Source organism: Chionomys nivalis, chromosome 7 (assembly GCF_950005125.1).
Source record: "Chionomys nivalis chromosome 7, mChiNiv1.1, whole genome shotgun sequence".
Lineage (NCBI taxonomy): Eukaryota > Metazoa > Chordata > Mammalia > Rodentia > Cricetidae > Chionomys > Chionomys nivalis.
This window is the reverse complement of record NC_080092.1, coordinates 42333027-42353616: the sequence shown is the minus strand read 5'-3', so window position 1 is coordinate 42353616 and position 20590 is coordinate 42333027. Positions and strand designations below refer to the sequence as shown.

Here is a 20590-nt window from a genome sequence, read left to right as displayed (position 1 = left end):
TTGCCTTTAAGGATTCCTTAGGCCCCAAATCCCATAGTTTTTCATTTTATTTAGTGTGTGTGTGTGTGTGTGTGTGTGTGTATGCGCACTCACACTTGCCATGCACATGGAGGTCAGAGGACAACCAGCGGGACTGGTTCCCTCCATGTGGGTTTCAGGGATTGAACTGGGGTGGCTGGGATGAGTGGCAAGCACCTTTTCATGGTGAGCCATTTCAGTGGTCCAAAGGCCATAATTTTATATAAATGGGGAAGGAGATTGGATGCAACAGGGAGCCGAGTTTTTACTTACCAAGCCCGAAAGCGATGGCTTGGAAGTCTACCAGGAAGAGACAGTAAAGAGGAAGGAGGAAGTCGCGTGTGGTGTCGCGTACGTGTATTAACTGCTTGGGAGGCTGAGCTAGGAGGACCACTTGAGTCCAAGAGTTTGAGGTCAGCCTGGGCTACAATAGCAAGACCTCATGAGGGGGTAGCGGGGAGGAAGAAGAGGAGGAGAGCAAGGCTTGACTTATGTATACCTCTCTCACTGTGCCTCATTCACTCATTTTCTTTCACATCTGACTATTTACCTACTCTGTACCTGGTAATTCTTTTTTTTTTTTTTTTTTTTGGTTTTTTGAGACAGGGTTTCTCTGTGACTTTGGAGCCTGTCCTGGAACTAGCTCTTGTAGACCAGGCTGGTCTCGAACTCACAGAGATTCACCTGCCTCTGCCTCCCAAGTGCTGGGATTAAAGGCATGCGCCACCACCGCCTGGCTTGTACCTGATAATTCTAAGAGCCTACTCATAAGTCTGTAACATGAAAGAAGAAATGGCTGATCAAGGGCCTCCATAATGGAAAGCAAAAGGCATCCCCTCATTAAATTAACCCTTTGCCTAGCTAGTGAACCCCTGAGTGTGTTCCTTCGCTTATGCGGTGCCTCCCTAGGGCAGATATGTTCTGCTCTCCTCGTCCTCACCGACTATGAGATTTTTGTGTAGCTTTGAAGCAGTGTAAATTATACCCCATTGGGTCCTTCCTGGTGAAGACTTCGGTTGCCAAGCTGACTGGACTTGGTCTCTTAGGAGCAGCCAACCCATGGAAGGTTGTCTGGAGAGGAGGAGCTTTTGAAGGGCTGAGGACTTGGAGGAGGAGGTGGTGTGCTGCAGAGATGTTTGCTTGCAAGGCTGTTGCCATCCTGCTGCTCTGTTAACTGCCCAGACGGGAAGGTGTTTTGGAGAAGCAGCATATGAGGCTAAACACACATTCCTAGAGAAACCAAAGCTAGAAGTTCTGTCTCTACCATTTACAAATTACTATCTGTACGAGACAGCTCCTCCAGGTCTCTGCCACTTCAGAGGCATTACTGGCCTTGCCATCCTCATAGGAGTATCAGTTGAAGGGACCAGTCTGTATTGTAATTAATATAGCATATTTCTGACTAACTCTTATATCTTAAATTAACCCATTTCTATTAATCTGTGTTGGCATGAGGCTGTGGCTTACTGGTAAGGGCCCAGTGGGTATCTTCCTCCTTCGGCTGCTACATGGCGTCTCTTTGACTCCACCTACTATTTCTCTGTATCTCTGTTTGGATTTCCTGCCTGGCTTTGCTCTGCTAAGCCATTGGCTGAAGCAGCTTCTCTATTACCCAATGGTAGTAAAACATATTCATAGCATACAGAAGGGAATCCCACATCAGTTGATCTCTGCTTCAGATGAAGAGCAATTTGGAAAATTTATTTACTTGACTGTAAGAATTTGTTGTGTATGTATGTATTTGGGCTCACGTGTGTCACTATGTACATGTGGAGGTTAAGAGAACAGCTTTTGAGAGATGTTTCTCTTCCACCTTTACATGGGTTTGGGGATTGAACTCAGTCAGACTTGCATGTAAGTATTTTTGAGCCGTCTCTCTGGCCCTGCAGAATTTTTAATTCCAGCACTTGGGAGGCAGAGGCAGGTGGATCTCTGTGAGTTCTAGGACAGCCTGGTCTACAGTTCCACGACAACCAGGACTACACAGAGAAACCCTGTCTCTCAAAACAAAACCCAAAAAGATATAAGCCATTTAGGGGCTAGAGATATGGTTCAGAGATTAAGAGCATGTCGCTCTTGCAGAGGGCCTGTGTTCAGTTCCCAGAACCCACATGGCGGCTCACAACCCTCTGTAACTCCAGCACCTACATGGCGGCTCATAACCATTTGTAACTCCAGTCAATGGGATCAAATACCATCTTCTGACCTTGGGCACCAAGCATGCACATTGTGGACAAATATATATACCTAAACACATTTTTTTAAATATTTATTTATTATGTATACAACATTCCTTCCATGTATGCTTGCAGGCCAGAAGAGGGCACCAGATCTCATTACAGATGGCTGTGAGCCGCCATGTGGTTGCTGGGAATTGAACTCAGGACCTCTGGAAGAGCAGTCAGTGCTCTTAACCTCTGAGCCATCTTTCCAGCCCACCTAAACACATTTTTAAAAAAGTCAGTCAGTACCCTTTAGTGCCTTGCCATCTCTCCAGCCCTAGGCAACTACTACTTTTTTCCTTTAAAGATTGCCCTGTTTTGGACATTTCGTACAAATAGAGTATGGTGTTTAGGGTTGGCCTTTTTTTACATAGTATGCTGTTCTTAAGTGTTATCTATGTTGTATCATATACCCATATTCCAGTCTTTTTATATACCACATTTTCTTTGTCCATTTATAGACATATAAGTTGTTTATATCCTGGTTGTTATGTATAATGCTGATACAGACATGTGCAAGTTTGTGTGTGGACTTTGGTTTTGTTTTGTTTCCTGGCTATATTTCCTAAGCTTAATATTGCTGCGTCAAATGGAAACTAACTTTTTGTTTGTTTGTTTTTTGAGACAGAGTTTCTCAGTAGTTTTGGTGCCTGTTCTGGAACTAGCTCTTGTAGACCAGGCTGTCCTCGAACTCACAGAGATCCGCCTGCCTATGCCTCTGCTTCCTTGAGTGCTGAGACTAAAGGCATGTGCCAGCACCACCCAGCAGAAAACTAACTTTTTAAGGAGTAGAAAGATTTTTTTTTAAAGGTGGATGAATCATTTTAAATTTCTAGTAGTACGTGAAGTTTCTAATTTTATTATTATCTGATTTTTTTTTTTTTTTTTTTTGAGACAAGTTTTCTCTGTAGCTTTGGTGCCTGTCCCAGAACTAGTTCTTGTAGACCAGGCTGGCCTCGAACTCACAGAGATCCGCCTGCCTCTGCCTCCTGAGTGCTGGGATTAAAGGCGAACGCCACCACCGCCCGGCTTGATTTTTTATTATTAGCGTAAAGGGTGTGATGTGGTATTTCATTGTGGGTTTGTTGTTATATTAATTATTGAGATGGTCTTTCTGTGTGGTCCTGGATGACCTAGATCTTTATGTAGATCAGGTTAACCTCAAACTGTCTGCCTTGGCTTCCTGAATGCTGGGCATAGAGCACCACACCCGGCCTTGTTTTGGAGGCTTTTCTTTATATGTTTATATATAAATTTTGAAATCTGAAAAGCATTGGTTAGAGCTGCCCCTGGATTACAGGGGTTACCTATTTTGAATTTAGCTTTAAGGTTCAAGATCCACCAGATGGCGCTGTTTTAAAAGGTAAAGGTATTGTGACTAGCACCGTTTCTTGGTGTGCCCTAGGAACTGTAGTCCTGTGGCTTTCGGTTTTCTAGAGAAAAAAAAAAGGGCCAGCTCCAAAATTGTGACTGGTAGAATAACCACACACTAGGGAGGAGGGATTTTAAAAGGATGTGGCTCTGAAAACTTCTTGTTTCTTTATATGGGTTTAAGCGACTTCACAGGAGAGAGATCTTTTAGTAGGTTCCTAATTTCCTGTTCAGTACTCTTCTTCCTATGAGGATTTTTCCTGTCCAGAACTGTTCCTATGAGCATTTTTTAAATTTATTTTTTTATTTTATGTGCATTGGTGTTTTGCCATGGGTGTCAGATCCCTAGAACTGGAGTTGCAGACAGTTGTGAACTGCCATATGGGAACCGAACCCAGTTCCTCTGGAAGAGCAGTCAGTGTTCTTAACCACTGAGCCATGTCTCCAGCCCATTATGAGACGTTTTTTCATAGTTGTTCTCTGCTGTTTTTCTCCTGTTTTCTTATGGCTGCCTCTTTGGGTTGTTTTTGTTGTTGTTTTGGGTTTTTTGTTTGTTTGTATGTGTATGTAAATGTGTGGATGTATATGTTCTGCATACATGTAGAGGACAAATAACATCTTTGTGGAGTCAATTTTCTCCAACCTTTATGTGGGTTCTGGGCATTGAATTTTGGTCATTGGGTTTACATAAGCATCTCTACCTGCTGAGCCGTCTTGCTGACCTTCTCCTTGTTGTTTTGACACAGGATTGCTGAATAATTTAGGCTGAATAGCCAGCAGGCTTCAGGGATCCTCCTGCCTCCACTTCTTCAGCACTGGGATTACAAGCATGCACCGTGTTCCCTGGCCTTTTCTGTGGGTACTGGGGATTCAGTTTGGGTCCTCATACTTATGCAGCAAGACCCTCATCAACTGGACTTCATATAAGCCATTTCTAATCCTGAAAATTACTTCTATACATCCCTTCCCAAATAAATCAGTTAGATTTAGTAGCTGCTGCTTCTGTGGCTCACATATGAACTAACTGCTCAGAGGTCCTTTTGCAGCCCATGATGAGATGGGGATTCCTCGGTCTGGGCTCCCATTGTCCCACATGTTCTTACTATCACTGAAGTCATGTGGTCATTTTACTCTAACTAGACAGAGCCTTGAAGGCACATTTCATCCCCACGACTGGTTGCTGGATGTGAGCAGTATTCCCTGCAGTAGAAAGACTGATGTTTACCCTGTGCCAAACTGTAGGGAAAGAGTCCTGTCTATAGCCCACCACCTTTGAATCTGAGGCCATTGTCTCTTGGGTTCTTTTTGCCTTCTGCGTGTCTTTATACTTTATCCTATTTGGAACAATTTTGACTTGATGCTCTCTCTTGTCATCCTACTACCCAGACTTTTTAATTCTTATTCAGATACAGAGGCAGCCCTGGCCAGCAGAGCGTGCCAGATGGGGGTTACAGGAAACGCAGCTGCCCTGGTAGCTTTAGCTTTGGAGGAGTCAGTCCTTTACAGTTGGTTTCTGTCCTTTCTCAGGCCTGTCTCAGGCAGTGTGCTCATGACTTCTGTCTGGCCAGGCTTTTACGTGTTGTTCAGTCTGGGCACCAGAAAACACGATGGATGTAGTATAGAATTTCTATCAGAGATAGGAAAAGAGGCCTGTGACCAACTCATCAGGGTGGCAGGGAAAGTAGGGAAATTTCAGAGCTCCACCGTGGCAGAAACTTACCTATTTTGGTGTAGAACATGTGCTAGAATTACTGTTAAGGTTTCGCATGATATGGTCAATTGTGTCATATCATCTCAGTGGCCAGATCAGCATTTTTGAATTTATTTCTTTCAAAATTTTGTACATTCATACATACAGATATTGTCTTAGTGTTCTATTGCTATGAAGAGACATCATGACCAAAGCAACTCTTATAAAAGAAAGTATTTATTTGGTGGCATGCTTACAGTTTTAGAGGGTTAGCCCATTATCATCATGGTGGGGAACATGTTGGCAGGCATGGTGCTGGAGAAGTAGCTGAGAGCTACATCTTGATCCATAAGCAAGCTGGTTAACTAGGTACACTAGTTAGAAAGGATAGGAAATGTTCTCAGTAGCTTTCTTTTCTTTTTTTCATTTCTCAAGACAGGATTTCACTGTTTAGCTCTGGCTATCCTGGAACTCGCTTTGTAAACCAGAGATCTTCTTCTTCTTTTTTTTTTTTTTTGGTTTTTTTTTTGTTTGTTTGTTTGTTTTGTTTTTTGGTTTTTCGAGACAGGGTTTCTCTGTGGCTTTGGAGCCTGTCCTGGAACTAGCTCTTGTAGACCAGGCTGGTCTCGAACTCACAGAGATTCACCTGCCTCTGCCTCCCAAGTGCTGGGATTAAAGATGTGTGCTGCCGTAACAAAGCCCAACCTTTATTTTTTATTATAGCAGCTAATTGCTTGTTTTATTACCACTTAGTGTATAATGGTCCATTTTGTATTTACATGTTTATTGCCTATGACAGAAGACAATGGCCATGTCTTTGTTACTCAGTGAATTTATAGAGATCTGCCTGTCTCTGCCCCCGAGTGCTGGGATTAAAGGCGTGCACCACCATGCCTGGCTTAAAACTTTATTTTCTACTGTACATCACATGTGTACACATGTGTACCTAAGTGTACACATTGTCCTCCTTCCTCAGAGGAGCTACCTGAAAGGAGTCTAATTCACACACCAGCTTTACATTCAGGTACATCACGCTGGCGTCTGAAATTCTCAGGTCACAGTCTGAGGTTCCAGGGGCCCTTGCTCAGTTGTCTCCTAGCCTGAATACTAGAACAGGCGTGAGCAGCGAGTCCTGCTCTCCCCTGGTCCCTGCAGACTGGTTGCTCCCCTATTCCAGGCTTCAGTCAGAAACTGTTGATTATACTGCACTCTAGGGCAGACCTTGAATGATGATATGAAAATCAAGCCAATCAGTCAGCATTAACAATAATGATACGAGTTGGTATTGCTTCTGGATCCCTGCTATTTTAAATTGTCTCTGAAAATCTGTCTTACAGAAAGGAAGAGGTTTTATCAGAACGTCAGCATCTCACAGGGTGAAGGTGAGTGTCTAAAAATTGGATGGCCTTCTTTTTGTGACTGGTTGGGTACATTTTATCTCCAGCCAGTTCAGTGGTGGCAGCTTTGTCTGATGTTGTTTTTGCGTACACCAGTTTGGTTGCTAAAATAAAGGAATGGGGCATTTGAATCCAGTTCCTGAGAATTTTTTTATTTGCTTTTTTAAGGTGGCTTTGAGATCAACCTGGACCACAGAAAGCTGAAAACTCCCCAAGCCAAGCTATTTACCGTCCCCAGTGAGGCTCTGGCCATTGCTGTGGCCACTGAATGGGACTCCCAGCAGGATACCATCAAGTTCTACACCATGCACCTGGTAACAAACAAACTTGTAGCAAGCAGACTTTGATCATACTGACTTCTACTTCATGCTCACCAAGACTTCCTGGCAACACTGTAGATATCCTTCCCTATTATAATGAGGCTCTAGGGTAGACTCTGTCTGCCTGGCTGCAGTTACACTCAAAGTGTCACTGAACAGACTCAGCTCTTTCCCTGCCTGGCCTGGCCACTGCCTCCCAATCTCACTCCATCCCTGTTTGCATTTTTGTTGTTTGGTTGGTTTTGACTTTTTGAGACAGGGCCTCTTGTCTCAGGTAGGTTTTGAACTTGATTTGTAGCTGCAAATGACCTTGAATTTCTGCCTGTACTGCCTGAGTGCTGAGATTACAGGCATGTTGTCTGCATGTCCTGTATATGTAGTGTGGGAATTGAACCCAGGGTTTTATGCATGCTAGGTCAATATGCAATGATTCACCACATCACTTATCTTTATTTTTTTCTGTTTTTGAGACAGGGTCTTTTTATGTTGCCCTGGCTGTCCTTGAACTTATTATATAGACCATTCACAGAGATCTTTTTTTCGAGACAGGGTTTCTCTGTGGCTTTGGAGCCTGTCCTAGAACTAGCTCTTGTAGACCAGGCTGGTCTCGAACTCACAGAGATTCACCTGCCTCTGCCTCCCAAGTGCTGGGATTAAAGGCGTGCACCACCACCGCCTGGCTCACAGAGATCTTCTTGCCTCTGCCTCCCAAGTGCTGGGATTAAAGATGTGTGCTGCCGTAACAAAGCCCAACCTTTATTTTTTATTATAGCAGCTAGTTGCTTGTTTTATTACCACTTGGTCTATAATGGTCCATTTTGTGTTTACATGTTTATTGCCTATGACAGAAGACAGTGGCCATGTCTTTGTTACTCAGTGGTTCCAGCAGGAAGTATAGATGGAGCTCAGTAAACAGTGGTAGGGTGTGGGAGCCAGCCAGATGAGTGAGGAAAGGAGGATGCTCCACAGACTCAGCCCTTCAGTGGTTGGGTACAACTGAGGCCCTGAAGTCCTTCCTCTGCAGCCTACTTGGCTTTACATGGTGGCCACCCTTTTTCAGCCCCATGATGCCCACCTTTACTACCCACCTGTGGAGCCATGGTTGACCAGATGATACTGTGCATGGTGCCCCTGGAGCCCTCAGGTGGTTCCAGGGAAGGCACCAGCCGGTTCTGGGGTTAGATGTTCTCATCCTGGTCACTTCTGTGTTCCACTTTGATGTACAGACCCAGGTGGGTCTGTCAGCAGTGTAGTCTACTTCTTCGCTGTCTAGTTTGATCAGGTTGATGAGGCCACAAACTGATGTGTAGAGCAGTCTTGGGAGCCCCTTATTGAAGAGGTAACACTAGGAAAATATCTTAATCCCAGTTCGATTTGCTGTCTTATCCTCTGACGTGTCAAATAAAGTGGTAAAGCTTCTCAGTCAGCTTGCATTTCATGGCTTCATTGTTGTCTGAGTTGTGTATTTCACCTCTGTGGGCCTCAGTTTCCACCTCTCTGAAATGAGTAGAATAGTGGCATCTGCCCCAAAAGTATTGTTGTGCAGATTAACCTGGTAGTCACAAACAAGAAAATACATAAATAAAGCCCTGACACTTTGAAGAAGTTCACTAATCCAGGACCACTGTGAGAGTCCAGTGAACCCCATGAGCACAGTGGAGTTTGAACATGGAGCCTAGCTTTCGGATCCATTCAGCAGATAGGCTGCTGCTGTGGCTGTGATGGTGGCTCCAGTGGGTGGCTCTGGTGTACTGTCTGCTGTATGTCAGAACCCACATGTGGGTGACAGCATTTTCTGCCTTTTCATTCAGACCACATTGTGCAACACATCCTTGGACAACCCAACCCAGCGAAACAAGGATCAATTGATCCGGGCAACTGTAAAGTTCCTGGACACTGATACCATCTGGTAAGTGTCATTAGATGAACTCTCCTCTTGGGTCGTGTGAGCCTCTTAATCTGTTTTGCCTCGTTTGCCCAGAGCACATCAGTGGAAGAAAAGGCAAGGCCTTTGCCATTGCAGGCAGGTAGCCCACTTGACAAGCCTGAACCCCAGGAGGAGGATTCTCAGTCTGCCCTAGCACAGGGTACTCCTTGCATTGAGCTGAGTTGGCATGGAAACATATGCCATTCTCACAGGCTTCAGACAGAATCCATTGGCCAACTCCCTGCAGGGCATCTGGCCCTGTTGTCTGGTCTTCAGCATGTTCATGTATTAGCATCCCTGTCATTACAGGTGGCAATAGTTAGGGGCTGTTCTCTCCCAGTTCTGAATTCTCCCCTTGTGTCTGTATTCTTTTCTTGTTGGTCAGTGGTGTTGAAGGAACGTTGGAGAAACAGCTGAATGGCTGAGCATTACTGTGCCTGCTGGCCCCATTCCTCAGAAGCTATGAATCACCCCAGGGATTACTTGGGGTGTTAGCATCGAGCTCTGGAAGTAGGTGGGCTTTAGGATCACTGAGAGCTTGCAGTGGGAAAACCTGCTCTGTTTTTGCTAGAACACAGTGGCTTGCAGGAGACAGCTCATTCAGCTTCCCTTTGGCAAAGGTGGCTTTTTGAAAACTATGCAGGGTTCTAACAAGCAAGTACAGGCAGTTGGAACTCTCCAGGTACCAAGTTCTACCTGCCTCCTCTCTTCAGGTCCAGGATTGGATAGGCGAGGCCTCCTACTCTGCTCTCAGCAGCCCAGCTTTTCTGCATACCCATTCCCCCTCTACTCCCCTCTGCTTACATGAAAGCTTTCTGTGGTGCCCTAGGGTTCCCATCCATGAGGTTTTGTAGCTCAGCTCCCATCACTTCTGTGTCTTTATCAAAATGAGTTGTACCATCTGGCTCTGTAGTGATCCACTTGGGTAAAGAATCCATTTTAGGAAGTGGCTAGGCTCCTAAAGCGTCAGCAGGCATCTGGTCCTTGGCCAGGAGCAGGGGTCTTGGTGGAGCCGGTCACTGAACTTCTAGCATAGCACTTGTGTCCAGTGGGTATGGATCCCATTATTACTGCAGATCTGTCTTTGAGTTGCACTAACATGGTTGCAAATTTGGACCTGTCAAGTATTTGGGAGCCAGAGGATAGTGGATTGCAACTTAAGCTACACCAGAATTCCCCAGAGGGCATGTGGAAACAGATGGCCAGGCCCCACCCTAGAGGATGGCTTGTCATCAGTGTCCTGGTAATGAGCTTTCCAAGTGAGGCTAGAGCTGATGCTGCTGGCTGCACCTGAGAACCACTGCTCTATGGGACAGGATTTGGGGTGCGGAGTTGGTGGCAGAAAGTTTTTGCTGTTGCCCTTTGCATTTTTCTTTTCTGTCCCTCAATGAAGGAATTGTACTTTTTTATTAATGAAGGTGGTTTTTACAATGAATTAGCTACAGGGTGGAAGAGCCGGAGACATTAGTGGAACTTCAAAAGAGCGAATGGGACCCAGTCATAGAATGGGCTGAGGAAAGGTAAGACGTGCAGCCCCACATGGAGGATTGAGTGGGCCTGGTATTGTGTTGGGTGCTGGGGGCAGGGCCACACAGCACACCTGAAATCTGTTCTCCAGGGTCAGAACTCTCCTGAGCTTGAGCTCCCTCAGGTGTTGAGAGGTAGGGATTACCTTGGAAAACTTTCCTCAAATTCATTTTGGCCATCATATCCTGAATAACTGCTACTGTAGTGTACCGTGACAAATGTAGGGACAGCTTTGTGTCCCTAAGAAACACCAAAGGCCCCAGGCTTCTATCCCCAAGCAAGTCTCCTAGTGTTGGTTTTCTTGATTTGAAATGGGCTAATCCTGCCTGCCTGCCAGTCAGGCTGGTGCTTAGCATTTTATTCGGCAGAGGTAACAACCTAAATTTTGTTTTTTGTTTTTTAAAATCTTCTTCATTGTTACTGCACTGGTAAGTAAAACTCACAGTATACAAGTTACACACGAGCAAAAGTCAGGACAGCGTCCTGCGATGCTGTGAGGACTGCCTTGTGGGTGTGGCTTCTAGGGATTGGTGACATACAACAGTTTCCTTAACAGAAGACTCTTGTGAGTATAGAGTTAAGCAGATATTGATAAGGTGGCAAAATAGATTCAGTGTCACTTCCTTCCAGTGACTGAAAGGGATGGCTCCCATGGCACTGTCCTGTCTGCAAGGTTTGCAACAAATGCCTGGACGGCTTTTCTTTTTTTTTTTTTTTTTTTTTTGGTTTTTTCGAGACAGGGTTTCTCTGTGGCTTTGGAGCCTGTCCTGGAACTAGCTCTTGTAGACCAGGCTGGCCTCGAACTCACAGAGATCCGCCTGCCTCTGCCTCCCGAGTGCTGGGATTAAAGGCGTGTGCCACCACCGCCCGGCTGGACGGCTTTTCTTCTGCCATAACAATTTTCACATATATTATCACTGCTACACATCTCCTGAATGCTCACCATGATCCAGCCATCCTGAGGGGGCTATTTTATTTATTATTTGGTTTTGTTCTTTGAGATAGGATCTAATGTAGTCCAGCCTAGCCTCAAACCCCACTATGTAGGCACCACTGGCCTTCTGCTCCTGATCCTCCTGCCTCTGCTTTCTCAGTGCAGTGATTACAGGTGTGCTCCTCCATGCAGCGCCATCCTGGGACTTTAAAGGAAAAGCACTATACCATATCTAGGGTTTTTTTTTAATTTTTTATTTATTTTTTGCTTCTAGTCAAAAGCTGGACTGTTCTTGAGAGGCAAAGTGCAAAAGACATGCTGATGCCTTTTCCCTTTAGGTACGGCATGGAGATCGGCTCCTCCACCAGCATAATGGGACCCAGCATTCCTACCCAGACCCGAGAGGCGCTCACCAGCCACTTGTCCTCTTACAACATGTGGGCCCTACAAGGTACAAGTCGGGCTTCTGTGGGCCTTGGGGGTTGGGTACATTTTGGCACATCCCTGCTGAGTGCACTGAGCATGGAGGCTGGGTAGCTCTGATGCCCAGCCCTTTTACTTAGTACTCCAAGGTCACACACCCCCTACAGGAAAATTCTCAACTTTGTTTAGTTTATCATTAGTTTGGACCCATATACCCACCTATAAACCAATCACTAAGTATGGCCTGGGTCATACTCTAATTGACCAGCTTCAGGTCATACGGCTATCCAGGAAAAGACAGGTGGGTCACCCCAAGAAAAGGAATAGTATTCTGGCAGAAAAGTGTGCCAAACCTCAGGTGGGTCCTAGGATAGTGCACCCTCCTCCCATTCCACGAGGGCACAGAAACCGACAGGCAGGGGTTGTAGGTACTGACTTGGCTTGTGTCTTCCACCCCTCAGGGATTGAGTTTATAGTGGCCCAGCTCAAGTCCATGTTGCTGACCTTGGGCCTGATTGACAGGCACCTGACTGTGGAGCAGGCTGTGCTTCTGTCACGCCTGGAGGAGGAGTACCAGGTAAGGTTCTCATCTCAAGTCCCACCTCACCCTTGTGATTCAGACTCACTGGGCTTTATTACTTTGTACATATGAAAAATCAAACTAAGGAACAATAAAGGTTTAAGTTGCTGGGGCTAAGTGGTGTGGCTCAGTGGTAGAGCACTAGCCTAGTATGCTCTGGGCCCTAGGTCCCATCAGCAGCACCACACACCTATGCCTGTGCATTGGAAAAGGTCAGAATTGCTCAGCACTCTCCTTGCCCCTGGGTCCTCTTCAGCAGCTTGATTGGGGTAGGAGTTGTATTTACCCACATCTTACATAAGAATAAATTGGGGTACTAGGTTGCACTTCTGGAGAATATTCCACCAGGGTCTGCGTCCATGTCTGGGTGACTGGGGCTAAGGCCTCCTCAGGCTCATGGGCAGAAAAGATATTTGGCCCTCATCTGCCCTGCATTTGTGCTCCTAAGTCAGTAGGATCCTGATGTTTCTCCTGGCTGGCAGAGGAGCAGAAGAGTAGCTGCCACCACATACACATTTAATTTAGAGGGCAAAAAAACTAAGGTTTCCTATGTTGTTTGCATTTCTGTTTTGGGTTTCAGTTTTTGCTTTGTTTGTTGAGAGGGGGGTCTTATGTAGTCCAGACTAGCCTTGAGCTCCTTGTGTATCTGAGCCTTACTGTGAACTTCTGATCCTCCTGCCTCTGTCTCCCAAGTGCTGCTTCACAATGGCTGGCTTGCTTACTACTTTGTGTGTGTGTGTGTTTTCCGACAGGTCTTGGTATACAGTCTTGATTTGTCTGAACCTAACTATGTAGACTAGCCTGCCCTGGGACATATGACCTATGACATATGAAAATGCTCTTTTCTTGCTTCCTGAGCGCTGAGATCACAGATGTGTGCCACTGTGCCTGGATTTTGTTTGTATTATTTCTCTCTCTCTCTCTCTCTCTCTCTCTCTCTCTCTCTCTCTCTCTCTCAATTCTTCTCTACCTCAATTTTTTGTTTTGTTTTGTTTTTCGAGACAGGATTTCTCTGTAGCCTTGGTGCCTGTCCTGTAACTAGCTCTTGTAGACCAGGCTGGCCTCGAACTCACAGAGATCCGCCTGCCTCTGCCTCCCGAGTGCTGGGATTAAAGGCGTGCGCCACCACTGCCCGGCTCTTTACCTTAATGTTGAGGCAGGGTCTCTTGCTCAAACCCAGGGTTCACCAATTTGGCTACTGTAGTTAGCCAGTTGCTTTAGAGAATTCCCTGTCTCTGCCTCAGGAAAGTTAGGATTATAGTGGTTGCCACGCCCACTTGCCTTGGCTTTTATATGGGTGCTGGAATCTGAACTCAGATTTTCATCCTTGTGCAGGAAGTGCTGAACCATCTCCCCAGCCTCTTGTTTGCATCTTTAACACTGAGAACTTAGTATTCCTTGTGGTCCTGTGGATATTGCTATTACTCCAACCTCAGAAGGTTAATGTTATTAGGAGTTGGTTCCTACATGATTGAAAACCTTTTTTGGAATATTTAATCTTCTGCTTGGAAAGATGCCAAGGGCAACTATTTCTATACAGCAGAAGAGAGCCACCCATTGATGTCATCCATTCCGTGCGAAGGGCTGATGTCAGCTGTTCGGATCATAAGGATGGTACAAGACCGAGAAATCTGGCTGCAGGCTTGGACTCTGCTTTTGGCTATGGGACCCAAGCCAGGCTACCTTCTGAACTTTGGATTTGATCCCATATAAAATGAGGGATGACCTGAAGTGAAGGTGAAAATTATCTCAGGTGATTTATTTCAGTTGTGCAAACCAAAACCAGGCAGCCAGTAATACAGGTAGCTTGTGTGACCAGAAAGATTTTGTATTTCTGGGTGATCTGGCCAGGCCTGCTGGACTCCTGCAGGGAGAGGCCAGCAGAATGGGTTTGGAGACACTCATCTGGACAGCCACAATGCCTAGAGCTCTTCCCTCTTGCTAAGAGTTCTGAGAGGGTCTACAGCTGGCTTCCAGTGTGCTGCACAGAGTCACTGCTGTTCTGCTGCCCTTAGGGGTCTGAGCCCAATGGCCTGTGGCCTGGCTTCATTTATTTACTGCACTCCATGGTAGTGCTTGCAGCCCTGAAGGGCAGTGAGATACAACTCATAGAGGATGGCAGTTTGCAGGCTGCTTCGTGCTGTCTTTCTCATCTTACGTGGGAGATAAAAGGTCACATGGTAAGGCTCCATTAGAGGGGACACAGTGGGATTCCAGTGCTTGCCCATTTAGCAGTGGGCAGCCCCTATCTGGTCTACACTCCTCCCAGACAATCTAAGCCCCAGACCTCAGAGGAGCCTGCTTTACCTTCCTGGATGTTATTGCCAGATGACCCACATGGATCTTAATGTGTTTGGTAGGAACATGGCTCATGGCTCACGACCCTTAGGCCAGTGATGGGAATGGAATGTGATTCAGGTCACCGGTCAAGGCTACTCACCAAGAAGCTTGTTTTTCCCTCTCCTTAGATCCAGAAGTGGGGCAACATTGAGTGGGCCCACGACTACGAACTCCAGGAGCTGCGGGCTCGCACAGCTGCTGGTACCCTTTTTGTCCACCTCTGCTCAGAAAGCTCTACGGTCAAACACAAGCTCCTACAGGAGTGAGGCCTACAGGAGTTACAAACGCTGGCTGAAAGGAACTGCACAGACGCAGATTCTCTGATCTGGGCTTCCTGATGTTGGACCTCTGAACCCAGTGAAGCTCTGTTGGCCTGTACCTTTGGGGCAATCTCAGTGTATACCTGTGGGGTACCCACTGTGTGCCTGGGTCTTCCTTGGCCTTTGTGGCTTGGCCTTATCCAGAAGCACTCTGTGATGCCCTGGAGACACAATACGCTTGTCTTGAGGTCACACAGCTTCCCAACCAGGAGCCATTGGCCTGGCCTATAGTGAGGGAGGCATAGAGACTTTTTTTGACCCTTATTTTATTAAGTATTTTTTCAGCCTGGAAATATATCAAGCCTCATCTTCATCTGAGACTCCACATTCTTGTTTTATCTAAGCTTTGTCACCATTTTTATATCTGCTACCAATGGCTGGGGACCTCATGGCAGGCGGGTTGAGGGGGCAGGAAACAAGCACATCGCCACACAACCCTTTTTCATCTGCAGCCTCAGCCTGAAGGACTTTGTCCCCCTGGCTTTTCATCAGATGATCTTTTAAAAGTAAGTCTTTGGTCTAAGCTATTGTTTACTGTTTGTTCTGTTCTTTAAAAAAAAAAAAAAAAAGATTTACGGTTAAAAATATAAGTTCTTTGTGTTCTTTCTGGGATGAACGCAAAGGTGGCCCTGTCCTGGTTACTTACATGCAGTGCTATGATCTGGATCTGGAGTGTCCTCCTGTTGTGGAATTATGTCCCCTGGGTGTGTCATGGCCATTGGTTTCTTAAAATTAGGGCAGCTGTAATACCCACACAGGATGGGGCTCACTAATATCCCTCATGGATGATGGGAGAGTTCATCTAAGTAGTTAACGGTTGCTGGAGCAAGAGGGCGACTCTGCTGCAAGTAACCCTCAGATTCTCATTGGTTCTCCAGGCTAGACCGGGTGCAATTGCTTCTTTTGTTTGTCATCTCGAGTGAGGAGCAGACTCCTCAGAAAGTCATACTTGGTGCCCGAATAAAGACATGACCAAACCAAATATGAGCATGGGAGCACATTTGCAGCTAAGGCTGAAGCATCTGAGGGTGGAGATCAGGTCCCGTGTGGCGGCCCTCCCCTGTAGATGGTTTATAGTAGTTCTTGCTGTAGTTGCAGTTTGTGGCCCCTGCTCTGAGGCTGAGACATCTGGAGGTGGAGGCTCCTTGTGTGTGTGTGTGGGGGGGGGGGGGCAGGTTCCAGGATGGCCAGGGGATTACAGTGGCATGCCTCCTCCATGAATGGGGTCTGAGGGTAAGGGGAACCGGGGATGCCCTCAAATGGCTGATGGACTCAAGAACATATTGCGGTCACTGAAAGTAGAAACTATGTGAAGGACTCCTAAGCAGGCTGTGATAACAGTCACATGTTTTTACTGTGAGCTGACAGCCCCAAAAGAACTTGTGCCTATGTAAGGAAGAAGTTAGAGTGGGAAAGTGCCAGCCAATACTGTTTTCTGCACCGGCTTTAGGAAAGTAGAAAAGGGAAGGCTGAGAATGAAGCAGAAATGATAGAAGCTACCTTCAGATCCAATCCATATAAAGGCGGGGGGGGGGGGGGGTGTCCGTGATTTTACATGTTGATGGGGCCTTCATGGTCCAATGCAGGGAACTATTATCGTCAGGGACTACTCTGACTGTTTTTGGCCAGAAAAGCATTATACCTGGACTGGAGCAGATATTATAAGTATACTGGAAACAGTGAAAGCAGTGAGCTACCCAAGGTTAGATTCTGAGGACACTTTATGCCAGATTAAGGGCTTTGAAATATATTTATGTATGTGTGTGTGTGTGTATATCAAATTTTTATTGTATTTAAACTCAAAACTAATAAAAGATGAAAGGCATCAAGATCAAAATAGAAATTAAACTTGATGGAAATAGTTAAATGTGTAGAAATGCACAAAAGCATAATACCCTGACACGTTCAGAAGCATTCCTCATCAGGAGCAGAGATACTTCTGGTAACAGAACATAACGAGGAATTTAAATTTTTTTATAAATTGTCAGGTTTTGTGTTTTGTGTAAATCCTGGTCTCTGGCCTCCATCTTTGGAGCCCCCCCCCACTCCTGTGCCCCTTGCACCTTGACACCCCCCCAAGGAGGGTCAAGGTAGCCCACCAAATCTTGACCCCTCCCCAGAGGAGGTCAGGACCACTCCCCCAGTCTATTTAAACTGCTCCCCGGAAAGTCAACATTGGTCTGGTCCCCCCCAACCCGTGGTCACGTTGGTGGCTTCCTGGTTCCCCTTGGGGCCACACAAGAGCACAGGAGTCCTATTAAACCTGGATATCTTTTAATTCGGCTTGTTTTGACTCAGCATGATTGGGATTTTGCGTTGACAGAGAGCTCGTGTTAGAAAATATTTCTAACACTTTGTGGTTGTTTTTTTTTGTTTGTTTGCTTGTTCTTTTTTTTTTTTTTTTTTTTTTTTGAGACATGGTTTCTCTGTGTGTAGCCCTGGCTATCCTGGAACTCACTACATAGATCAGGCTGGCCCAGATCCTCTTGCCTCTGCCTCCTGAGTGCTGGGATTAAGGGGGTGTGCCACCACTGCACTGTAATTAGAGCCTTCTTCACAATTCCAGCTAACACTGAAGACCAGGTGAGACATCAGCCTCATGTACTGAACAACTACTCGGTTCTTAGACCTTCCAAATGGACCTTATCTGCCCTAAGTCACTAGGAGTTCGCATCCTGATGTTTCTCCTGGCTGGCAGAGGAGCAGAGGAGTAGCTGCTGCTCACATACACATTTAATTTAGAGGGCAGAAAAACTAAGGTTTTCCTTTGTGTTTGCATTTTTGTTTTGGTTTCAGTTTTTGCTTTGTTTGTTGGGGGGGCGGGGTCGTCCTCATGTATCCAGATGATAGGCAGCCACTGTTGGATTAGCTGGAACACAACTTGTAAACCAGTCTAAAAAATCCCTTTCTTTCTCTTTCTCTCTTACATATCTAGAGAGCTCTGAATAATACAGCAAGCTTCCTGTTAAGGTAATGCTTTAAGTAAAAACTGCCAAGTCAGAACCTGCACACCTCTAAAAGACATTAAAGCTCGAGGTATAGCTCTCAGGAGACCTGGCCGAGCAGCACGGACACCAAAGGTTAAGACTGTCTCCCCCTCCCACCTCCCAGAGTAAGTTGTACACATTCCTTTCCTACGAGAAAGTGTACTGGGCATGGAGATAATTTGCCCTGGCCTTGAGTAGCCAGGGGTGGCTAAGGGGCGGGAGAAGCCACGGGTGTGCTTGCTAAAATTGACTGGACAGCTGAATTAAGAGGCTGGTATTATAGAGGAGCATGGCCCCGCTCCCACCTGGCCCTCTGAGCTCACTAGTATGGGGAGATGTGTTGAGGCGATATGAGGCTTAGGAGAATATCTGGATGACAGAGGGCTACCTAACCCAGTACCTCTCACCACACCGCTTTATAACCTTGCTCCTTTGAGGAAATTGCGTAAACAGCAGAACCCTTTCATGCTCTTTTGGACCATTAAAATGTTTTAGTGTCTGTGGCTGCTGAATCCCTGGTCAGGTTGGCACTTGTTTGGAACAGATGCTGGTGGGCCTTCAGAGAACCTGCCCACTCTATAAAAGGGATCCATCACGTAATGTTAATTTCCGAATGATTTTCAGACTTAGAAATGTATCTGAAGGACATGCACACGTACTCAGAGGAACAAGGATGGGAAGTCAACCCATACAAGGGCCAGGGGTCCGGCAACAGCTGTGAACATCTTTGAGACTTTTGTGGTTAGGTAAGACACAGGTGCCACCTGACAAGGTGATTGAGACATTCTTGCAACAGCCTGTGTCTACAGAAAACAGGAATGTCGGGGCTGGAGAAATGGCTCAGAGGTTAAGAGCATGTCCTGCTCTTCTAAAGGTCCTGAGTTCAATTCCCAGCAACCACATGGTGGCTCACAACCATCTGTAATGAGGTCTGGTGCCCTCTTCTGGCCTGCAGTCATAAACACAGACAGAATATTGTATACATAATAAATAAATAAATATTTAAAAAAAAAAAAACACAGGAATGTCACCAGGCATGGTACATGCCTTTAATCCCAGCACTTGGGAGACAGAGGCAAGCAGATCTCTGAAGCTAGCCTGGTCTACAGAGTGAGTTCTAGGGCAGCCAGAGATACTACAAAGTGACATGTCTCAAAAAAAAAAAAAGAAAAGGAAAAACAACAAACCATGAGTGTCAACTCAGAAAGCACCTGCATGAGTAGGAAAAGGCACACCCAGAAGACATAATAAGGTTGTGAATGAAAGTTTCAGTGCCAGGGTGGGCTTCCTCCCTGAGTTGCTGGTGGGGAGGTTCCTTAGGTACAACACAGTTCTGACTGCTGTTGGTTGCAGACCAGAGCAGAACTAGAAGCTCCCTCCATACTGGCTGAGCTGGTAGGTTGGAGAGCACTGTGCAGGCTGCCGGGGAGAGTTCTTACCAATGATCCTGCTCAGCTGTGCACCTCACGTGTTACGCTCTCAGCATGCTGTGCACAATTCAGCCATGCAATAGTGGCATGATATATGGGTATGAAAAAAACTATGTCCCAAGATCTGCAAAGGAGGTCAGGTTTTGGTGGAGAAGCTATTGCTGTCTTGTTAAATGAATATGCTTTACTGTCAGGTTGTGTGTGCCCCTCTACCTTGCTCTTGCTTTCTACCCATCTGGCCTCACCCCACACACCCCTTTTTTTTTTTTTTTTTGGAGACAGCATCTCTACCCTAGGCTTGTCTTAAACTCACTGTGTGGCTGAATGTGGCCTGGGATTACAAGTGTGTGCCCCAGTCTGATTTTCAGATTGGATTCTAGTATCTGTGCTTCTGTGGTTGGCCTTCATTAACAATGCTTTTAGTATTAAAGAGTGGTGATTGTTGATCAGACTACTGGGAACAAGTGCACAGCCCTGAGTGGAAGAAAATGACCGTCCATCTCTAGCAGTCATGCTCACCAGGGTACAGGGAGCACTGCAGAAGAGGCAATGGAAAGAATGCCAGAGCCAGGGGAAAGAGTATGTGAAAATTTGTCCGTTTGGTGTGGCATGGCCATTGCCATCTGGAAATCAGAGCAGCTGTAATTACCTGCATGAGGCCATCACAAGATTGGCCCGATAATACTCCCTCATGGGAGGAGAGAGCCCGTAAGGCTTGTGTCCTCCCTAGGGATATGTAAGTATCTACCATTTCTAGAGGGAGGGCAAGACTGCCTGCAAATTGCCTGTGTTCCTGTAAGTCATCCTAATTAAGCCCATTGGTTATTATGCTGGACTTGGATGGAATTGTTTCTTTGGTCTGTTGTTCTTACCTGAGGTAAGCAGAAATGACCTCCCCATGAGAAGTCGCTACTATCCCTAAAAGCTCATGTGTCAAAGATCAGTGCCCCTTGGGTCTTGTGATTAGGTGGCAGAACCTAATGGGAGGTCTTTAGGTCAGTGAGGTTGTGCTATCAAAGGGGGTTCTTGAGACCCCGTCCTTCCTCTTCTTCTCTCTTTGGCCATGAGGTAGGAGGTTTCATACTGTGTGCCTGCCATGATGAT

The 20590-nt window shown here is 46.1% G+C and overlaps 1 protein-coding gene across 7 annotated transcripts in view; it reads left to right on the top strand.

The window, feature by feature from the left end:
- The window catches only part of Atpaf2 (ATP synthase mitochondrial F1 complex assembly factor 2), a 23463-nt gene extending 2873 nt beyond the window's left edge, over window positions 1-20590 (top strand). For 3 of the 7 annotated variants that reach the window (XM_057773879.1, XM_057773880.1, XM_057773878.1), the window contains exons 2-8: window positions 6639-6683; window positions 6867-7012; window positions 8830-8927; window positions 10385-10465; window positions 11745-11857; window positions 12291-12406; window positions 14878-16174. In XM_057773879.1, coding sequence (XP_057629862.1) covers window positions 7004-7012; window positions 8830-8927; window positions 10385-10465; window positions 11745-11857; window positions 12291-12406; window positions 14878-15015 — 555 coding nt within the window. In that variant the 5' untranslated portion in view covers window positions 6639-6683; window positions 6867-7003 and the 3' untranslated portion in view covers window positions 15016-16174. Of the gene's footprint in view, window positions 1-6638; window positions 6684-6866; window positions 7013-8829; window positions 8928-10384; window positions 10466-11744; window positions 11858-12290; window positions 12407-14877; window positions 16175-18004 lie in introns of those variants that run through there. The other 4 variants (XR_009057383.1, XM_057773876.1, XM_057773875.1 and 1 more) reach the window with 4 other exon arrangements.